General features: G+C 33.8%; 2 protein-coding genes across 5 annotated transcripts; both read left to right on the forward strand.

Moving 5' to 3' along the window:
• Positions 1–68: 68 nt before the first annotated feature.
• LOC18024592 (mRNA cap guanine-N7 methyltransferase 1) lies at positions 69–3,265 on the forward strand. Its single transcript, XM_006406299.2, has 13 exons — positions 69–334; positions 678–817; positions 908–976; positions 1,062–1,133; positions 1,243–1,344; positions 1,524–1,580; positions 1,725–1,863; positions 2,018–2,082; positions 2,201–2,251; positions 2,395–2,457; positions 2,563–2,686; positions 2,782–2,843; positions 2,933–3,265. The coding sequence occupies exons 1-13, from the start codon at positions 256–258 to the stop codon at positions 3,023–3,025; spliced, it is 1,116 nt and encodes a 371-aa protein (XP_006406362.1). The 5' UTR covers positions 69–255; the 3' UTR covers positions 3,026–3,265.
• Positions 3,266–17,665: 14,400 nt separating this feature from the next.
• On the forward strand, positions 17,666–20,539 carry LOC18024593 (transcription factor bHLH123). 4 transcript variants are annotated; one of them, XM_024159689.1, is made up of 7 exons: positions 17,666–17,971; positions 18,081–18,801; positions 18,881–19,000; positions 19,465–19,530; positions 19,761–19,826; positions 19,952–20,002; positions 20,262–20,539. In XM_024159689.1, exons 1-7 carry the CDS (start codon positions 17,730–17,732, stop codon positions 20,409–20,411), a joined length of 1,416 nt encoding a protein of 471 aa, XP_024015457.1. In that variant the 5' UTR covers positions 17,666–17,729; the 3' UTR covers positions 20,412–20,539. The 4 variants fall into 4 exon arrangements, with proteins under 4 accessions (XP_024015457.1, XP_006406363.1, XP_024015458.1 ...); XM_006406300.2 differs by having other exon boundaries at positions 18,887–19,000; XM_024159690.1 differs by having other exon boundaries at positions 18,084–18,801.
• The last annotated feature ends 1,846 nt before the right edge of the window (positions 20,540–22,385 follow it).

The following is a 22,385-nucleotide window of genomic DNA, read 5'->3' on the forward strand; positions in this document are numbered from 1 at the left end:
TAGTGGCCACATTATTTTGGTTGCATCAGATTCAGAAATCAGAAACACGAGAGCCATGAAACAAGCCGCAGCCGCAAGCAAGTAAAGAGACCGACAAGACAAAACAAAAATTTTGCTTCCCATAGAAACAAAAATTGAAAATTTAAGAGAATCCCCAATTTTCTCTGTCTCTCTCTCTTTTCCTCGTTTTCTTTTTGGGGGTTCTTATCATTGCAGAGTATCAAAAATAGGAACGAGCTTGCTTACTTATTTGTTATGAAACGAGGACGCTCCGAATCTCCCTCCAGCTCTGCTCCTCCTCCTTCTTCATCTAGATTCAAATCAAATCCCGAAGGTTTCATTCCCCCTCTCCTCTTCTCAACTTCGTTTTCGTTTTCTGTAATCTGGGTTCTTCGTTATCCGTTGATTCGATTTGAGTTCGACGAGGGTTTTTCCTTTTGATTTCAATCTTTGGCCCTGTATAATTTTTTTGTTTGCCCGTTACAAAAGTTTCAATCTTTATAGCTTTCATTCCAATGGTAATTGACTTGTTTGTGAATTGTATTTTGCTGTCTTGTCCGACTTTAGTTCAAGTTTTACTCGAATTCTTATGATTTTGTAGCTTAAGTGTCAGCTTATGTAATTTGACTACGGTATTGTATAGCTTTAATGGCAAATTCTTTTTGGTTTGGCATCAGGTGATTCTCAGTTTTTGGAAGATGATACCACAAGGAATTTTGCCCGGAAGGTTGCTGATCATTACAGTCGAAGGACGAACCAGACTTTGGAAGAGAGAGAAGCTAGTCCCATCATCCATTTGAAGAAACTTAACAACTGGGTTGGTGACTCATTACATCTTCTTCTCTCCAGGAGACTTGTTGTATTACGATATGATACTCAAGTTGTTCTTCTTTTTCGTGCAAAACAGATTAAGAGTGTGTTGATCCAGCTTTATGCTCGTCCTGATGATGCTGTTCTGGACCTTGCCTGTGGGAAGGTTCTTTTCTTAGAACAATCTTATTGTTCATGTCAATTCTTGTTTCTCAAAACTGTTTCTAATGTATTCCTTTTCACATTGGTAGGGTGGTGATTTAATCAAGTGGGATAAAGCAAGGATCGGGTATTATGTTGGAATCGATATAGCTGAAGGGTCGGTAAGTTGACTGGCTGAATAATATATATATCTGCATCTTTTTTTTTTCTCCCCTGCAATATTAGTATAACTAGATCTTAGAATTGCTTCTTTGTTTTACTGAATGACAGATTGAAGATTGTCGCACGCGTTATAACGGTGATGCAGACCATCATCAACGTCGTAAAAAGTTCAGTTTTCCGTCCCGTTTATTATGTGGGGATTGTTTTGAGGTATAGTGAGAAAAGCTCCTCGATTATCTTTTTTTTTTTTTTTGCTTTGTCAGCGCTCCTCAAGTTGTTTGAGACACAAATTCTTGACATTATCAGATGCAGATGCAACAACAAACTCAATATTATTTGTTTGACGATCTGTGAATCTTAGTAGTGTTATTGCATTTCAATGATTTCAGGTAGAGTTAGACAAGATTCTAGAAGAGGATGCTCCTTTTGATATCTGCAGTTGCCAGGTTTCATATGTTTCAGTCACTTGTTTTTTAAGATTCAATATCGATTTCACATAGCATCTTCGGTTATACTGGTCATGGGAGTTTACTTCGGCTTTGTATTATGCGAGTAGCATTTGGTGAAATGAGTCATCGTTTTAATTGTAGTTTGCTATGCATTACTCATGGACTACTGAGGCACGTGCACGAAGAGCTTTGGCGAATGTTTCAGCTTTACTTCGTCCTGGAGGCGTCTTTATCGGAACAATGCCAGATGCCAATGTTATTATTAAAAAACTCAGAGAAGGTTCTTATTCTTCTTCTTTGCTTAGAATTTGATCTTTAATCTATAAACATCGAGTTATGCGTTACGGCTTTACATGGATTCTTCAGTGTGTCAGTCCAACTTAATTTGATAAAAAAAAATGAAAGTTCTTATACATTCCGTTCTGAATACGCAGCTGAAGGTTTGGAGATTGGTAATAGTGTATACTGGATTCGTTTTGGTGAAGAGCATTCCCATAAGGTGATACTTCTTTTTATTACTTCAGTAACAAAAGCCTTGTAGCTTTCTCTTAATGTAGTGTAGAGGACAGTTTTCCCTTTCCCTAATTCTGATGATGATTTCCCGTTGTATGTTTCAGAAGTTCAAATCTAGCAGCCCCTTTGGTATCGAATACGTGTTTCATCTTGAGGTACTTAACTTTTTTACAATTTTGTTGAGTAATCACTAAGTGGAGCATTTTAAAAGAAGCGATTATATGAAGATTATCCAGAAACTTCCTCTATCAATTTTGCTGTTAACAAAGTAAATGTAACATGGGAGCTTTTATGGTAGGATGCTGTTGATTGTCCTGAGTGGATTGTGCCCTTTAACATCTTCAAGTCTTTAGCCGAAGAGGTAATTATTTTCCTCCTCTCGACGATGTTCATGGACTTAGCTTACAAACCTGTTTTTTCTTCGTCATGTATCAGCGTGACATTAGTCCCATGAATTTTTGAACAGTATGATTTAGAGTTGGTCTTTGTGAAGAACTCACACGAGTTTGTCCATGAGTATATGAAAAAACCAGAGTTTGTAGAACTCATGAGAAGGCTTGGTGCTTTGGGTGATGGTAGCCAAGATCAGAGTAAGTCTTTGTTCTATTCTCGCTTCATATATAACCCGTTTGATTATAAGCAAATGCGATAGAGACAAACTATTTTGATCAATTTGTTTTTTCAGGCACATTATCAGCTGATGAATGGGAAGCTGCATATCTATACCTCTCTTTCGTTTTGAGAAAGGTTTGATCTTTCTTTCTTTTAGCAACTTTCACGGTTTTTCACTGTGTTTCCCCATGATTCTTGTATGTTTTAACGGGTGGTTTTAACAGAGAGGAGAATCGGATGGAGCTCAAAGGAGAGGGCGGAGGAAGAATGGGAAAATGAACTTATCAAAAGACGATGTTTTGTATATCGACAACTGAAGTGTATGAGAACAGAGTCGGGCCTGGGTAAAAAGCCCATGAAGCATGTTGCTTCGGAAAGTTTAGCACAGGTTTGCAAGTGTTTGCTTTTTTTTTCTTCTTTTTTTTCTTCTTTTTTTTCCTACACTTTTCTTGTTATTTTTCTGAGTCTTTGACGTACGTTTGTATTTTTGATACTTTTCTAATTTAAACATATTTTATATAAATAATTAAAAGGGCCAACTCTCAAATTATTTAATAACAAGATTATGTCACACATCTATCAAACAAATACGTATATATTTTGACTACTTATTCTAAATAGTCTTGAACTCTTGATAAAGTATGCTAGTGACAATACTCGATTCTTTTTCCTCTTTGATGTACACCGTAATACCGTATATTGTACTATTCTGTATGCTCGTAAACTTTGAACTTGAGAACACTGACACATTATTCAAACTTTTGTTCTGTCTCTCTCTTGGTTTCGTTCTCAGTCTCGTTGTGTTTAAAATCTTGAACAAGCAATTAAAAGGCACAAGATTTATGTATGAGTTCAGGCTCTAAAAATCTCGGGAAGCCCACTAGGACACTTGCTCAAATCGAGCCTGTTTCAAAAGCTGGAGAAATTTAAATACAAAAAGAACTTATGTCGGTTTGAAGAAATTAGAGGTGAACCAAGAACTTAAATCAAAACACATCTGCCTAATTAACAAAACGGTAGATAAGAATTGAGTTACTCGCTGTTACTAATTGTGACCAAAATCACGTCCTGATTCCTTAGAGTTAGAGTAACTATAAACTATTACGTTTAATTATATTAATAATTTAATATTGCGTACTATATTCACATTATCTTTCAAATTTTGATTGAAAACTTGTGTATATGTAAAATTGAAATTATGATCCATTTGAACAATTAATAATACTTAAAACTAAAATGTTTCAACATTTGCAGCATTTATTCTATACCGACAACATCATTTGGCTTGTATCGTTGTCACTAGCAACATCGTTTATCATGTTGCAAGCATTCCAAGTCTAATAATAAAGGTATAATTATTTTTGGTACAGAAGCTTTAAAAAAACTCTAAACGTAGGCAAATTATATAAACTTTTATAAAAATTTATAGGTTAATCATTATGTGATAATCAAATACACAAAGTCCAATGATTAATGTTAAATAAAACAGCTTTACTTTCTCTTTAAGATTATTCAATTAAGCTTAGTCTCAAGAATATAATATCAATCATAGCAGATCGAGAAAAGCTGAACAAAAAGTCGCTCCATTATTTGCTTCTTCGTCTTGTTATCATCAATTCTTTTTCCTTTCTTCCGTAAAATAGAGTAAGTAAATGTTTTTCTTTGTAAATAAAATGTTTTCCTTTCATATATGTTTTATGATGCAAAAATGAGGTATTGCTATCATGCGGCCACAACAACTTAATTTGATCTATTTTATGCAAGTATATCCTCTTATCGAGTCCACATATTGACGATAATCCTCGTACTTTTGATTATATAGAGAAATTATTATGTTATGTTTTCTTGGAACTTAGAAATCTGTTTATATCATCAAAAATCCAGTGGAATACGTTTAGATATGTTAGAAGTTGGTCTATCGTCTGATTAACGTGCAACATATTTTCTAAACAGTGGTTATAGTCCAAATACGTATATCAATATCAGAAGATGTATATTCAGCTACAAATCGAAAGATTTATATCTTAACTGGTATTAGTAACTTTTAAACCAAATTTAATTACTCGAGCTAAATAGCATACATGGTCATATGTAAATACCCATTATTTTATATAGTTAGCTGAGTTAGTTAGCTGAGTTAATGAAACTGTATATAAACAGTGATTGTAATCATTTTCATTAATAAAAGGAAAATCATTTCCCTACATTCTGTTATAATAGCATACATGGTTCATATGTAAATACCCATTATTTTATATAGTTAGCTGAGTTAGTTAGCTGAGTTAATGAAACTGTATATAAACAGTGATTGTAATCATTTTCATTAATAAAAGGAAAATCATTTCCCTACATTCTGTTATAGTATCAGAGCGTGAGCCCAGCTCACCATCCCCGTAACGGAATTTTCCGATCATCGTCCTCCGATCTCCGGTGGTTCTCTGATATAGATCCGTCGATTTCTTCTCTTCGATCAATCTATTCTTCTCGATCCTTTCTCATTCTCCGTTTCCGCATTCTCGCGCCTCGTTATCGACAAGCTCTTTCACCTCTTTCTCCGATTCCGATCAATTTCATCTCCGATTTGATCATCCATGGGGAAACGAAAGTGCAAATCTCTATATCGAACCGCGACTCCTGAAGATGATTCACCGATTCAACGCGACACATCTCGAGGATTCACCCATCTTTCCGATGCCTCGGGATCCATCAATCGCAACGCAAATCCTCGGTCATCTTCTCCTCCTGCTCCACATCGCACTTCTCGTGCATTCGAGGTATCTGATTCTCCTGATAACCTCCATAGTCCTTATCACTTGCACAGTTCAGATCATCCAGGATTAGTTCTAGCGTCGGAACTCTTAGATGGAACAAATTATGGGATCTGGATTGTTGCTATGACCACTAGTCTTGAAGCGAAGAACAAGATAGGCTTTATTGATGGATCGATTCCCAAACCTGATGATAACGATCCGTATTCCAAAATCTGGAATAGATGCAATAGTATGGTCAAGTCTTGGATACTCAACAGTGTTGCGAAGAAGATCTATACAAGTATTCTCTACTTCAAATCAGCAGCTGAGATCTGGAAGGATTTACACACTCGATTTCACAAATCCAACTTGCCAAGACTATACAAGCTTCGTCACCAGTTGCATTCTCTTCGCCAAGGGAATATGGATCTCTCTTCATATCACACTCAGACTCAGACTTATTGGGAAGAGTTGTCAAGCCTACAGGGTTCTACTAGAACGGTTGAAGATTTGCTTGCTGAACGAGAAACCAATCGTGTGATTGACTTTCTCATGGGACTGAATGATTGCTACGATCATGTTAGAAGTCAAATTCTTATGAAGAAGAACTTACCTACTCTCTCCGAGGTATACAACATCCTGGACAATGACGATTCTCAGAGATCTGCTAGACTTCCACCTAGCAATGGTGTTGAATCCACAGCCTTTCAGGTCACTTCTAATCAGAAGCCTCGACCAGTTTGTTCTCATTGTGGCGCCTTGGGTCACGTTGTGGATCGATGTTATAAGAAACATGGATATCCTCCTGGTTTCAAGACAAAGAACAAATTCCAAAAGTTCAATCCTCAACAACAAGTCTCCGCAAATATGGTTGTTACCTCTGAGAATCAAGATGTCCAGACTCAAACGCAGCAATCAACTCCTAGTCCTCAAGCTTCACCATCTGTTGCTCTCACTCCTGATCAGATGCAACAGTTCATTGCTTACTTCAGCACTCAACTTCACAGTCACAGCGGTACACCATCTACTCCTGCACAAGAAGGTCTTCCTGCCTCCACTTTAGCTGTATCATCCGCTTCTAAAGCGTCTGGTACTTTCCTCACTCTATACTCTTTTTATGGCATGCCTTTTGTGCTCTCTTCTGGAAATGTTATGGTTTCTTCTGATTCATGGATAATAGACTCAGGGGCAACACACCATGTATGTCATTCCTCTTCCTTATTTTCCCACCTATCCCCTTTCACTGATACCTTTGTCACCTTACCTTCGGGCAAATCAGAAAGCATTGTCGGTATAGGTTCAATTACACTTAGTGAGAAGATAGTCTTGAAAAATGTGTTATGTGTTCCCTCTTTTCATTTCAATCTGTTGAGTGTTAGTTCATTAACTGATGATACGGATTCCATGATTAGTTTCACATCTCATTCTTGTTTAATACAGGATCTTACTCGGGAATTGATGATTGGCAAGGGTAGACGCATTTCAAAGCTTTATATCTTGGAGTCGGGTACTTTACGTCCTGCTTCTTCACTTACTGAAAATAAAATTGTCTGTTCTAGTGTTGCTGATGTCACCACCTGGCATACTCGCTTAGGTCATCCTGCTTTTTCAAAAGTAGAATCCCTATATCAAACTTTGAACTTACCTGCGAATAAAACCAAACATGATAGTCATTGTGAAGTCTGTCATTTGGCTAAACAAAAACGTCTTTCATTTCCTGTTTCTACTTCAATTAGTGCTGAACCTTTTGTCTTGTTGCATATTGATGTTTGGGGGCCTTTCTCTGTTGAAACTTATGATGGTTATAAATACTTTCTCACTATTGTTGATGATTATAGCCGTGCCACTTGGGTTTATTTGTTGAAATCAAAGTCGGATGTACTTCACGTTTTTCCAAACTTTCTAAACATGATTGAAACTCAATATCAAACACGAGTCAAATCTGTTAGGTCCGACAATGCTCCTGAACTATCATTTGTAAAACTTTACAAAGACAAAGGTATCATCCCTTATCACTCATGTCCTGAAACCCCTGAACAAAACTCTGTTGTTGAGAGAAAACACCAACACATTTTAAATGTTGCTAGAGCTCTGTTGTTTCAATCACAAATCCCTCTCATCTATTGGGGTGATTGTGTGCTCACTGCTGTTTTCCTCATCAACAGACTCCCTTCTCCCATCATCAAAAACAAAACTCCATATCAACTTCTTACCACCAAAACACCTGAATACCACCAACTAAAGACATTTGGTTGCCTCTGTTATAAGAGTACTTCTACGAAGTCAAGAACAAAATTTGATCCAAGAGCAAAAGCTTGTGTCTTCTTGGGGTATCTAGCAGGTTACAAAGGTTACAAACTACTGGATCTTGAAACTCATAACATTTCCATTTCCAGGCATGTCATTTTTCATGAACATATCTTTCCTTTTGCTGTTTCCTCAATTTCCGATACAGTAAAAGCTTTCTTTCCTAGTCCTGTAAATTCTCCTGATGCTTGTTCGCCCTCTGTGACAACATCCTCAGATGATACTTCGCCGATTGTGCAATCATCTTCCGATGGTAGTTTGTCTTTGACAACTCCTTCACATAGAACACGACAACCCCCTTCCTATTTACAGGACTATCTGTGCAACTTCTCTTCTTTGTATCCTCTCTCTGCTTATCTATCCTATGATAAGTTTTCTTCGCTTCATTATGCTTTTATAAACTCTACTCTTCTCTGTTCTGAACCCCTGAATTTTCGTGAGGCAAAGAAGTCCAAGGAGTGGTGTAAAGCTGTGGATGAGGAGTTTAGTTCTTTAGAAGGCCTTGATACATGGGAAGTTTGTTCTTTACCTGAAGGAAAGGATACAGTTGGGTGTAAATGGGTTTTTAAACTCAAGCTTCATGCTGATGGTAGTCTTGAAAGACACAAAGCCCGACTAGTAGCTAAAGGCTACACTCAACAGGAAGGCATTGATTTCGTTGACACCTTCTCTCCTGTAGCTAAAATGGTAACAGTGAAGATGTTACTTGCTACAGCAGCTAAGAAAGGATGGATTCTTCATCAATTGGATATTTCAAATGCTTTTCTGAATGGTGATTTGACAGAAGAGATCTATATGGACTTACCTCCAGGATATTCTGAACGAAAGAGGGATTCTCTTCCTGTCAATCCGGTTTTAAAACTGAAGAAATCGATCTATGGTCTGAAGCAAGCTTCAAGACAATGGTTTCTGAAGTTTTCCTCCGTTCTCATGACGCTTGGTTTTGAGAAAATAAATGGTGATCACACTCTTTTTCTCAAGATCACTCCATCAGATGTTGTTATTCTCCTTGTCTATGTCGATGATATCATCATCGCGAGTACCAGTGATCTTGCGGTTTCATCCTTTATCACCGATTTGCGACACAGTTTCAAACTTCGTGATCTTGGTGAACTCAAATATTTTTTGGGTCTTGAAATTGCTCGTTCTGCTTCTGGGATCTCTATTGGCCAGCACAAGTATGTGTTGGAGTTGCTCAAAGACGCTGGATTACTTGGCTGTCGACCATCCTCGATACCAATGGATCCAAGTAACAAGCTCTCAGGAGATGTTGGTGAATTACTTTCGGACGCAGAACCATATCGACGCTTAGTTGGAAAGCTCATGTACCTCACCATTACTCGTCCAGACATTTGTTTCGCCGTAAACAAACTATGTCAATTCTCCTCAGCTCCTCGTAAACCTCATCTTCAAGCCGCCCACAAGGTACTTCGTTATCTTAAAGGAACCATTGGGCAGAGCTTGTTTTATCCTGCAGACGATGACTTTCAGATCAAAGCTTTCTGTGACTCTGATTGGGCTCAATGTCCAGACACACGACGGTCTGTCACAGGGTTTTGTATCTTCATTGGTCAATCTCTCGTATCATGGAAATCAAAGAAACAACAAGTTGTTTCTAAATCCACTGCTGAAGCTGAATATAGGGCTTTGTCCTATACCGCAGATGAGATCATATGGTTATCTCGCATGCTAAGTGATCTCGGATGCCCTTCTCCATCTACTCCGGTTCTTTATTGTGACAGTACAGCTGCGATCAACATTTCAAAGAACCCGGTATTCCATGAACGGACGAAGCACATAGAGAAAGACGTTCATGCTGTGAGAGAAAAGATTGAAGCTGGTTTGCTGAAAACACTCCATGTTCGCTCTGAGAACCAGTTGGCCGATCCTTTCACCAAACCCCTGTATCCATCTCTGTTCCAACGACTCATGTCCAAGATGGGTCTTCACAACTTGATGACGCCATCTTGAGGGGGGCTAATAGCATACATGGTTCATATGTAAATACCCATTATTTTATATAGTTAGCTGAGTTAGTTAGCTGAGTTAATGAAACTGTATATAAACAGTGATTGTAATCATTTTCATTAATAAAAGGAAAATCATTTCCCTACATTCTGTTAGAGCTCTATAGTTAGCAGCGGCTTTTGAAAAAGTAATTAATACTGATACAAATGTATATGAACAAATGATTGTATCTATGTTACATATTTTAAACATAACATAAAAACTAATGTATTGTTGGAATATAGTTTTGAACAATTAATTCAAGATTGGTACCTAGCTACCTTTTTATAAATATAGTGATTTGAATAAGAAGTGAGCCCGAAAAATAAAGTTCGAGAGAATGTTCGGAGAGAAGTGTCCGGTATAGTTGTCCATATCACTTGTATGATATTTTTTAATTGTCAATTTTGTATTGTTGTTGTTATTGATAAGATGAATGCTTAAAAGATATTTTTTGAACGCACTAGTTGAAAATAAGTAAATTAATATGTCAACTCCTAAAAAGGATATGTCTTACATATTCATTTCTTTGTTGACTTGTAGTAAGTTGTAACCTGTCATGCTGTGAATTTAACTTTTAACATTTTCCACAAAGATAAGCCATTGAGACAATATTAAACCGAATTTTTGGAGAACAAACTCAATCTAATTTAGTAATTTATGAGTCATGACTAATTCGTCACAAACACAAAATACTTATGACAACTTAATTAAATTATGTGTTGTCAAATAGTAATTAGTCTTCTTTAAAATGAATCGATAAGTGATTTAATCAACATGAAAATCAGCGGGCTACAACCACTTTGTCATCAATCTATTTCACACTAAAGTTGTTCTTATACTAACTTCTCCTTTTATTTTGTTATACTAAATAACGTGCATTTTGAGATAATTTTTAAAAGAAGATGATAAATCAACCAGTTAAATAAATAAAAAGTTAAATAAGTGAAAGTTTTTAGTTAAGTTAAAATAAGTGAATGTTAATGTCAAATTAAACTCATACACATGTACATCAAATATATGATCCAAATGGATTTGATTTCATCCATATAGCTAGAATCATAATCAAATAATATATTCTTTACGAGGGGATGAACAATTTTTTGGAGATATGTCAACCCCTATTTATACTAATTAAATAACAGAAATGGATTAATTAGCTCTAGAAAGAAGAATTATGATTTGGTCTACATCTGTGGGGCTAGGGGGACGGGTGAGAAAGTTGGTGACGATGAATACATTATGTTTTATTGATAAAATATCAACTCGTTTATTAATCTTCCACTAAATTAAAATTTATTGAGATATTTAATCAACTAGGATGTTATTTAAACTTGTAACGGTATTTAGAATTTCATACTTATGATCAGAGTTAGGTTTAACTGAAAAAATATCAGTTAAATACATTATCTTACTTAATTAAATATTGTTTTAATTGTTGAAAATATTATTTAAAATCAAAAGTGAACTCATAAACTTTTAAACAATGGCCAAGTCGGGACATTATAAGTTAGGGTTTAGTTTAGGTTAAAAAGTGAAATAATAGACGACGGGTGAGGTTGAGGTTTGTTTTCTTGTACTGATAGCAAGAGATTATGTTAAGTAATGTTAGATTGTGACGTCCTTCAAACTAAAGAATAGGAATCATGAAAATTCCAAAACAATACACATTTTTTAAATATCTACCAATAAATCAGAACTAATTTTGAATTATCCAAAGGTAGAACTCTACCACTAGGCACTAGCTGACCTAAATATAGCTTTTCCATATCAATATATATATATATATATATATATATCTTAGTAAATTATATAATAATGTATTTATAACATAATAATCAAATAATCATAACATTTTTGCGTGGGGGGAGAGACGGGAGATATGCTACTAGACTAAGCAAGTACGGCGGAGATATGATTGAAAGAAAGAAAAAACAAAACAAAAATAATAATGAAGCAATCGACGATTAAGTGCGCAAGGATAATTAACTAATTAATTAATATATTTACTATCTTAAGTAGTTGAAAGAATTAAGAAATTACTATTATATTAGAAAAAGGGTTTTGTCACGTAATGACTTATATAAGACATATTAAGACAGACAACAATCCCATTTGTTCTGCCCCAATTAAGTGGAAGTCTTAGCTGTTTATATTTCCTTCAGCTTTTCTTCTTCTTCTTCTTTTTCATTCTTCCGTCTTAGTGCTTGTGGGCGGCTTATAATTCTAATTTACTAAAATACAGTATATACAAATATTAATACTGTTTACATGCATGTATATATATATATGCTTTAACATATGCATATATGATTATACAAATAAGTTTTATACGCGTCAGCATAAATGAACTATTCCCTCGTACATGCACTTACTACTCTCTTTTTTTTAAAAAAAAGCGACGAATTTAAAGACAAATTAATTGATAACTATACCAACAAATGACTGAAGAGAATATAATGTTATGCCTACTTTCCTCGTCAATCTTGGATTTAGTACCAATGTCAAATGTGTTTGTTATATTGGGTTATCAGATTTCAGTATGCATTATATAGCGCAGAAAAAATTTAGTATGAAAGTCGAATGCTTCTGTTTCTATCCAAAAGTTTCATGTAGTAGTAATGAGCATGAACAGTTTATTCTTCAAATCGCAACTTATGGTGTAACATGGTTCAACTTAAGGATTAGCGATAACGAATAAATTGTAATGACTTTTAACAACATTTGAGTGTCAAAGGGTTTCTTAAACCGTTTCAGCATATTTTGGAAGTTCGATACTCTATCTGTTACACAATTTTTCAAGCAAAAATAGCAATAGACAATGTTCTAAGAGTATTATAACACCAAATCACCAATCTCATGATATCTGGTGTTATTTTACTACTCCAAAAAGGAGTATATGAATGTGAATATTATACACATGGATATATATGTATATTTCGTAATCATGGAGAGAGGAGAAACTAAAATTGGTGAAAGCAAAGATGTGAGTTTTTCTTTCATATAATAATTAGAGAATATACCCTTTGACGTCAACATGAATGGTACGAGTTTGCTTCTTCGTGTCTAATACCTTCAATTTATACAATTTTACTAATAACAAACACACACACATATATATATATATAGGCAGTTAATTAATTTATGTATATGTGTGTATATCTAGCATATAATAGTCACTTCATATATGATGTGGTTTAATGTTTACTTTGAATAACCTTATAAATTTTATATATTTATTTATGGATGCATATTATTAATATTTTTAGTACAACTAGAAACACTCCTGCAAAATTATATATCCGCAACGAAAGTGAACCGAAGTCAAAAGAATAAAACACTATAAAGCAAAACCCAGAACGTGTAAACGATTAAATCACTCAGAGGTTGACTTGAAAAAACTGAGGAGATAGACGTCAAACTGAGGCGACAAGAATAGTTGAGAGCATAAAAAAAAAAAAAAAGAAAGAATAGTTGAGAGCATAAGAGTGTGTGTGTGTGTGTACACAAATATTATACAAACCCAAAAAAATTATGACGGTCGAGATCTAATCAATTATATCGTTTGATCGATGGAGTAATAATGATGATTGTTTTGGACTATATAACCATTACTTTAATCTTTTTAATTTTTACGTTTATAGAAATTATCGACTGTGCATTTATATAGGACATGCGTGTATTGTATTTTTATTTTCTTAGAATGTTAGTTTATTTTCTTTTGAAAATAATGTAGGGATGGAACAAGAATTCTTAAAATGATACGTACGTGTTTGTTATTATAGATGACATCTTATATGTAAATGTGTTGTAATGTGTTGTTTTTTTTTATAAAAAAGAAGTGTTGTAATGGAGCTTTTTAGAGTGAGTAGAATAATGCGGCGGGTCGAAGTTATGATACGGTATAAGATTATGAGAAATAATTTCATTATTTCCTATATCTACTTATGTTGGATTTTGTAATTTATATAAATGATCTTTGAAGTTTGTGAATATTCCTCTGATACCGCTTCTCTCGTGTATTTTTTTTTTTTAATATCCATTTATTATTAAAACCAATATGACACCAAGTCATATACTCCTTCTGTTCAGAATTATTTGATGTTTAAGGTTTTTGCACACAGTTTAAAGATTCATTTAATTTTTATTTTTCCTATACTAAAAATATTATTTATAATTCATTTAAATATCATTCAGCCAATAAAAAAACAATCTGCAGAATATAAAAGGTCAAAAACTATAAAAATTCATTAAATTTTGCATTGAAAAGTGAGAACATCAAATAATTCTGAACAAAAAAATCCTTCTAAAACATCAAATTTCTGAACAGAGGGAGTAGTTTTTTTTTTAAAAACAGAGATTGCACAAGTGCAAAGAGATTACAAAAGTTGGACTAGTCAATAGATACCGATTCTTCCGCATCGATCTCTCGTGTATTTCTCTTTAACGATTCTATCAGATCACATATGCAATTTTACAACAGCATCGTTATCTAATGTTTATGAAATTTTTTATTTTCTATATATTTTGTTTTGTCAGTGTGTGATTTTTTTTGGTTAGCACATATACAAATGCATGATGTAGTACTACGAACAAAAAAAAAGAAAGATACAATATATCATTTCGAATGATAATGCATAATAGTGGTGTATATTACATCATTAATGAGAGTGTGAATAATGGAATTGATCAAAAATTAGCTTTGATTTCCATATAAAATGATTTATAGATCAATGAGTAAAAATCCAATGATTTTTCAAAGAAAAATAAAATTAAAAGGAAATAGAAGTAGTTGACGGGTTGATGGAAGCCCATGAGAGAGGCCGTGTGGGTTTGTCTCTGCGACAGTCTCTTTCTCTCAGCTTTTCTTTGCTTTCTCAAATTCTCACTGTACAATTTACATGTTCATGTTCTTCTCTGTCTTTGTTTTTTTGTCCTTTTTCACACCACATGCTTACGACATTATGACGTCATTGCTCTACCACAATCTATCTCCTTTCATATAATGTTAAAAAAAAAAAATCAAACCAATCGAAAAGATTTTCATTTCCCCCAAAAGCATATATAGAGGAGCGATCCTACTTTGCCTTGATACAACTACATATATATAAAACGTGTTTACCTATGGATATTGCTACAAATTTTTGCAATGGAATAGCAGTGTTGTATGACACAACCTGTTACATAATAATAATAATAATAATTGATGAGACATAATTAATATAAAGACATTCGAAAACAAAATTCCATTGACGTCCATCGCTTTTTCTGATTAAGCAATATATAACACAAGTTTTTTTAGTGTGGTAGTCAACGCGTATATAACAGTGTTTGTAAACAATGCAATTCCGATATCACAAAAAAACCAATGCATTTGGATTTTTAACTATTTGACTTGAAGCAAATTATTATGTGCTGATCAAGAGGATTTGATTTAGTGGTCAAATGAAAATTAGAGCCGAGAAGCACATCCCGTTAAAATTGTCATGACTTCAATTTTCATGGGTGCTATTAATCGACCATTTTGTCACTAGACCTGCATATATCATATTGGTTTATCCATGGTAGATTTGTGAAACTCCTTTTTGTAATATCTACCTATCAGTGAAAAATGCTACAAAACACTAAAAATTAATTACACAAACAAAAAAAAATTTCTAAGCGAAAATCCAGAAGAACTAATAATGAAAATCAGCTAATGAATTGTGATTAAGGGTGAAATACCACTTGAACTATTTTTCCAAGAAGTAGATCTTCTTTTAAAATTTTCTTTTTAAAAAACCACCAACTACAAATGGAATACAACCGTGGAACTCTTTATCTCCTCCGATTGTCATCATATGAAATAAGTAAAAATTAGTATTTCGATGGTGTTACATAGAATATAAATTCATCAATTTTCAAATGGTTGTATTTTATAAAAAAAACTAAATAAACTAATTAACACTTCATATACAGTTCTTTGTTCTTTATTATTTGTCACTGCCGTGTAGTTTTGTTTTTTAAGGATTTATTCAGATACGTATGTTCTTGTGTTGCAAATGGTTATTAAAATACTAGAATGGATAAACCGGGTAAGATGGACCAGTAACCCTAACAGATTTTAATTACTCGATCATGCAATTTGTTTTTTTGAATTAGTCTATTTACTTTTTTTTTATAAATGAAGTATTAATTTGTAATTCTTCTATAAGATACAACATTTTGAAAATTGATGAATTTACTTACTATGTAGCACCAGACGTACTGATTTTTTTTACTTATTTCATATGATTACCGTTAGAGAAGATAAAGACATGCAAATTGCAAACTATACTAATTTTGTTCTTTTTGAGAAAAGGGTTAAACTATATTAACCTTGATCAGTTGTAAGAGAAACTGTGTAATAAATACTGATAATTTCGACACTGTTTGACTATCCAAATTCAGAAATACTGCTGCAAATATCAACAGCAAAGTTCAATATGTATGTGACATTTGTTTTGTTGTCGGGATCGTTGAGAGTTGGAAATGAGGATTGAGAAGATGCGTATAGAGACCAACGTTATGCAAAAGAAAATGATTAGTGAAACGACCGGTGAAAAAACAAGGATCTTAAAAATTCGGATTTAAAAAAATATTATCAGTACAAATATTGTTATTAAGAAAAGATGCCGAAAAAAAAGAAAGAGAAGTGTCACATTCGGGCTCTGACTCTGAGACGGAACAAGTGGGGTCCAGATGCTAAAGCACGCGCGCACGCCACGTGGAGCCCACTCGTTGACTTAGTGTGACCGGAAAAAAAAAATAACGGTGAAGGTCATAGCCAAAGCTCAAATGTTGAAAAAATAAAAAAATCTTAGTGGTCTGTGACTCTGACTGTGACCGTGACTGTGACGCGCTTCTTCTAGTCCATCCTTGGTCTCTCTCTCGCTTAAAATAAGTCAATTTCCGTTTCAACCTCTTTCTTCTAAATTTCTGTTTTATATTTATTTAGAAAGTCAATTTGTATTTCCTCATTAGTTGGTGTTTTAAATCTTAACGTGTGAATTTTTTTAATCAGAAAACAAGTTAATTTTGTAAAAAAATCATTGGACAAATCTTTTGGTCTAGTGGTTAACTATATGTTAACTGTTAAGAGTTTTTTTTTTTACAAGTGGGATCTGATTCTCACAAAATAAAAAAGCTACCACAAACTGCAGTGTCAAATGTTATATACATGGAGAGTGTTCAATGAAGTTAAAATCGTGAGCGTTATGCAGGTGAGTTCATGTGTTATGAAGTTTATAGCGTAAATAAAATTATTTATTGTGGAGTCTTTCGTGAAAGTACTTGTTTTCATGTAAGCAAGTAAGCAACTAGTTAGATTCGTTTGCCATGAATAAAGGAGGAGCCAAAAATTAATGTATATGAATGATATGATCTAAGACGAAATGAAAAGAAAAGAATTGAGGGTCACAAAAAATCTATACAATTAATTAAAATGGTACCAATATAATAATGGTGTATATTTTAAACTTTTAATAAGAAGGGGTGAGCTAGCTAATTATAATGTTAAAGTAAATTTACCAAAAAATAGAAAGAAAAAAAAGTAGGAGAAATGAAAGACTAGTATTCTTTGAAATGTAAAAAAAGGAAAAATAAAACAATTTTTCGAGAGAACAAAAAGAAGATGAAGAAGTTGAGTATGACGTGGGCGAAAGAGTCAGCGAGAGCCACCTGAAAAAAAATGTCAACCAAACATTAATCGGATGTCTTCATAAATAGTTAAAGAAAACCCTACCCGAAAAAAAAGAGAGAAATATCCAATATAAATTGATAATTTTTTTATAACTATAAGTATCTCTCTCTCGTGTGGATCCTCATCATCATTTCATGTGAAGCACAATATCTGAGAAGACACAACAAATTAAGATCCATCATCGATCTCAGCAACATATATATATACACACACAGAGATAGTGAAAAAAAAAAGGCCATGGGAGATCATCATCATGATTTCTTCAACTCAGGAAGCTGGTGGAAAGTATCTTCTTCTTCTAATTCAACATCTACTTCATCTTCCATGAGAGCAAGCTCAATTGAATCTGGTGGTTCAGCTGTTTTCCATGATCATAAGCTTCATCATCATCATTCATTAGCTACTGATCATCATCTACAAATGATTGGTTTAGGGCTTTCTTCACAATCTCCAGTTGATCAATGGAACCAATCTCTCTTGTGAGTCTATCAAACAGTTTTTTTCTTTCTTTTCTTTTCTTTTTCTTGGTTTCAAATCATAAGTGTTAAAGATTATGTCTTAATGTTTTTTCTTTGCGGGGAACAAAAGAAGAGGAGATAGTAAAGCGGAGACAAGCTTTGGAGTGATGCTTCATCAAGAGAATCTCAATTTAGATGCTGCGACTTCAAACGCAAACGCTAACACAACGTCATCAACATCGTCGTACCAGCTTCAAGAATCTGATTCCTCTCACCACCACCAAGCTCTGTGGCGAGATCCAACACAGATCAATAACAACAACAGCGATTACAAACCGCAGAACATGACGAGCAGCAATCGCGGTTTCTTCTTGGATCATCAGTTTAGTCCTCACGGTAGCTCAAGCACCGACAGTAGCACAGTGACGTGTCAAGGTTTTGCTGTTGACAACTCTTCCATGTACGCAGCAGCAACTCCAAACTCCTCTTCAGCTATGTTTCATCACCATCATCATCAAGCAGGTGAGTTTAATAACTTGCCTGGCTCTTCCGATCAACAACCGTCGTCGAGGAGTCATCAGCAATCGAATCTTGGTTACTCTCAGTTCGGTTCTTCCACCGGAAACTACGACCAGATGGCTTCGGCTTTACCATCGACTTGGTTTTTAAGATCTTCGCCGCCTAAACCACACAGTCCTTTGAGATTCTCAAACAACGCAACGTTTTGGAACCCTGCGGCGACGGGAAACGCGGGTCAACTTCCTCCTCATGACGCGTCGTCTAACTTTTTCCCGGCGTTACAACAGCCACCGCAGATTCACCCGCAGAGTTTTGACCAACAACGACCAAAGGTATATATTTTTTAGCTGCACGAGTTCATGTTCATGTTCATATATGTTTACAAATATATACTAATATGTATTGTCTTAGTCGCAGAGTATATCGGAGATTAGAGATTCGAGTAGCAGCGAAGTAAAGAGAGGCGGAGGAGATCAGCCGGCGGCGAAAAGGGCTAAGAGCGAAGCTGCGTCGCCGTCACCAGCTTTGAAGGTATTTTTGCTTTTATTAAATAAAAGTATATTTAAAATAAGAAAAGCTTCTTTTTTGGGGCTCTAATAAAAGCATCTTTATGCACATTGATGTTTTTATAATAATGGATATATAAGATAAAACTTTCCATGGTTTTGCCAAAAAAAATGAACGAATCTTTTTAGTTTTTATTAATCAAAACAAAACCCTAATTTAAACGATATATTAGCTAGGTTTATCATTCCATCCAAAATATTAGGATAATGAGTTCTAGACAACCTCAAATCAAAAAAAAAAAAAGACAACCCCAAATCCATGCATACTAGTCACAAAAAAAACAGGCTTGCTAAGTTGTATTCTTTTTTTTTTTTTTTTGATAAAAGTTGTATTTTTGTATTAAGAAAACAAACATTCTTCCCCAAATTCTTGCATGATTCTTAAGATTTTCTACTTAATTGTTTTGAATAATGTATTTGCTGAATTAGGTGAGGAAAGAGAAAATGGGGGACAGAATCGCTGCGCTCCAACAATTGGTTTCACCTTTCGGAAAGGTACTCTCTCTCTCTCTCTCTGCAAATTTTTGCTTTATCTTTCAGAAAGATGATGAGTGTGTATTAGTATATTTGTCTACTGTCATTATTACTTATCATATTATTATATCTTTACTTTTATATATAAATATTTAAAGTCTATTCTATAGATATTTCGTTTTTTTGCGATGAATGAAAGATATAGAATTCTTAGATTTTGTTTTACTGAATCTCATGTGTTTTTGTGTCAGACTGACGCAGCCTCAGTGCTCTCTGAAGCCATTGAATACATTAAGTTCTTACACCAACAAGTTTCAGTAAGTTAGCCCATCCCCTTAATTTTTAGTATTTAACTCTCTTTTTTTTTTGGTTGGCTACAGTATTAGTTAGTTATTGTATTTCTTCTACTGATGTACAAAACCTGCAAATGATTATAATTCAGGCTCTGAGCAACCCATACATGAAAAGTGGAGCTTCTTTACATCATCAACAGGTAGTGTTTTTTGTTTTTGTTTTTGTTTTTTTTTATCATATACTAATTTAACTACTTTATTAATTCATCATTATACTGTTATTATTATACAATTAAATGAACGTACGGATCTCGTTTGCATTCTTATGACATGTATTCAATGGTTGCTTCATCTTCAAGATTGGAAAAAACATTATTCCGAGAAACAATGTAACAAGACAGTTTTCCAGCAATAAAGAAATCATTTGAACCTTTGTTGCTTTGTTTCTTAATGATGCAGAGTGATCATCCCAAAGAGCTAGAAGTATCAGAAGAACCAGATCTTAGAAGTCGAGGTTTATGCTTAGTGCCAGTTTCGAGCACATTTCCAGTGACACACGATACTACAGTAGATTTCTGGACTCCTACATTTGGTGGTACTTTTAGATAGATTGATATATAGATGAAAAAACTTATATATTAGATGTTGATTGACGTATATTTTAACATATATATGCGTTGATTGCTGATAAGAAAATTCACCGAATTTTAAATGATAGAGGGAGATAAATTAATGGACAAGTGAAACATGTTGTCCATTTATATATCTTTTTTTTTTTTATCTATATAGCTTATCCAAAATAATGTGTAATTGAAGAAACATTCACACGATTAGTTGAAGTAACTCCAAAAATATTTCAAAACATATCTAGGAGTCCTTGTTTACTGTCGTTATAATATGGTAAACATAGATATTAACTAAGTTATTCGTTATAGAAGAATGAAATGATCTATAATACAAGTCTTCATTGATTGAGAGAGGGAGAAATATGAAAAAAGGAGAGGGAGAAATATGATTTAGTTATGGCGAAAAGGAGCTTTTGTTTCTTCCTTTTTTTAGCTATTCTATTTTTTGAAAAGGAATAATTAGATTCCACGAATAAGAGAGAGTAATGTGTTGATTTGCATATTTTGATTGGACAAGAGGAAAAAAATGTTCGGACAGATTTATTTTCATAACTTTGGAATAATACTAGTGGAAGAAAGATGATGGCCCACAACGGTTTTTATTTTTATATTTCTCTCACAAAGTTTTTATTTTATTTTATTGTTGAAATAACATTTCATGCTTTCCAAAAATCCCTCTCCCTCCATTTTCACTACACTGAATTATTGTGAAAAGAAAATAAAAATAGTTTTTTAAAAAAAGAAAATAATTTTCTACATGGAGGGAAATTAGATGGAAAAACTCGGTCCTGCTATTTTGTTTCCAACTACTTATAGTGGGTTAGACAACACAGTCGAAAAAACATAGAATTTTGAACCAACACAGTGAGATATAGTGACATGAGATTAGATCACTGACCTATCAATTTCATTTCGATGTTGATATATATTATCCGTTAAAAAAAATCCCAAAAAAAAGATTATTGGAAAAATTGAGTTCTTTTATATATCGAGTATTATCGTGATTACCATCTAACAATATCATTCATCGAGTTAGCAGTTGTTAAATGGTACTATTATGGTCATCACGATAATACATACTTAATAACCTCTTATAACGTTGATTTTTTTTTTGAAAAAACAAAATAGAAAAGTGTGATCTAACTACTATAAATATTACGTCTATTTAGATGCAAGCAAATACACCCTCCGTTTTATAATAAGTGTCATTATGACACATTTCACACAGATTAAGAAATTAAGAAAATATTCAAATATATTCTTAATTAATATACTTTTATAACATTTAATTACAAATACTATTATCTTTAAATGAGGGATAAAACAAGAAATAAGAGTAAAAAGTTATATTGAAAATGCAGAAAGACATTCTTTTTGAAACAAAAAATGAAATATAAAATGACATTTATTATGAAACAAAGGGAGTACATTGGATCCAAATATGAAGCAAAACAACAAAGTTTTTTTTTTTTGGTTAAAGTAAAACCACAAAGTTCACAACAATGTTCAACATCACTTCCAAGCTGGCGCGTGGATCGTTGCGATATAGCGGAGTTTGAACGTCAGTGTTCTTGTTGCATATCGTTTCATCTTCATGCATGTTCTTCTGTTGCCTTAATTTTTCAAAGATTTGCTTTTGTTTACACATAGATGTATAATTTATGTTGGTATTAATATTAATTATTGCTCCATGGAGGCTGCTCGTACTAGCATTTCTTTCGGGGTTATAGATCATTCTGCGTTACACATTTCAAGCGACAATCCACTTTATATGGCGGGAGCGGAATGTTAGAAGACATGAGGAAGATCCAACTCCAAGTGGTGTTTTAATCAAGTCCATTGATCTCACCATCAGAAATAGATTCAGTACCATGAGAGAGGAAGGAGTGAAGAGATATGTGATGGTTTGCAACGAGAACAAACTAATGGAAAGAAATGAGTTTCAATATCAAAAAAA

Source organism: Eutrema salsugineum, unplaced genomic scaffold, assembly GCF_000478725.1.
Source record: "Eutrema salsugineum unplaced genomic scaffold, Eutsalg1_0 scaffold_13, whole genome shotgun sequence".
Lineage (NCBI taxonomy): Eukaryota > Viridiplantae > Streptophyta > Magnoliopsida > Brassicales > Brassicaceae > Eutrema > Eutrema salsugineum.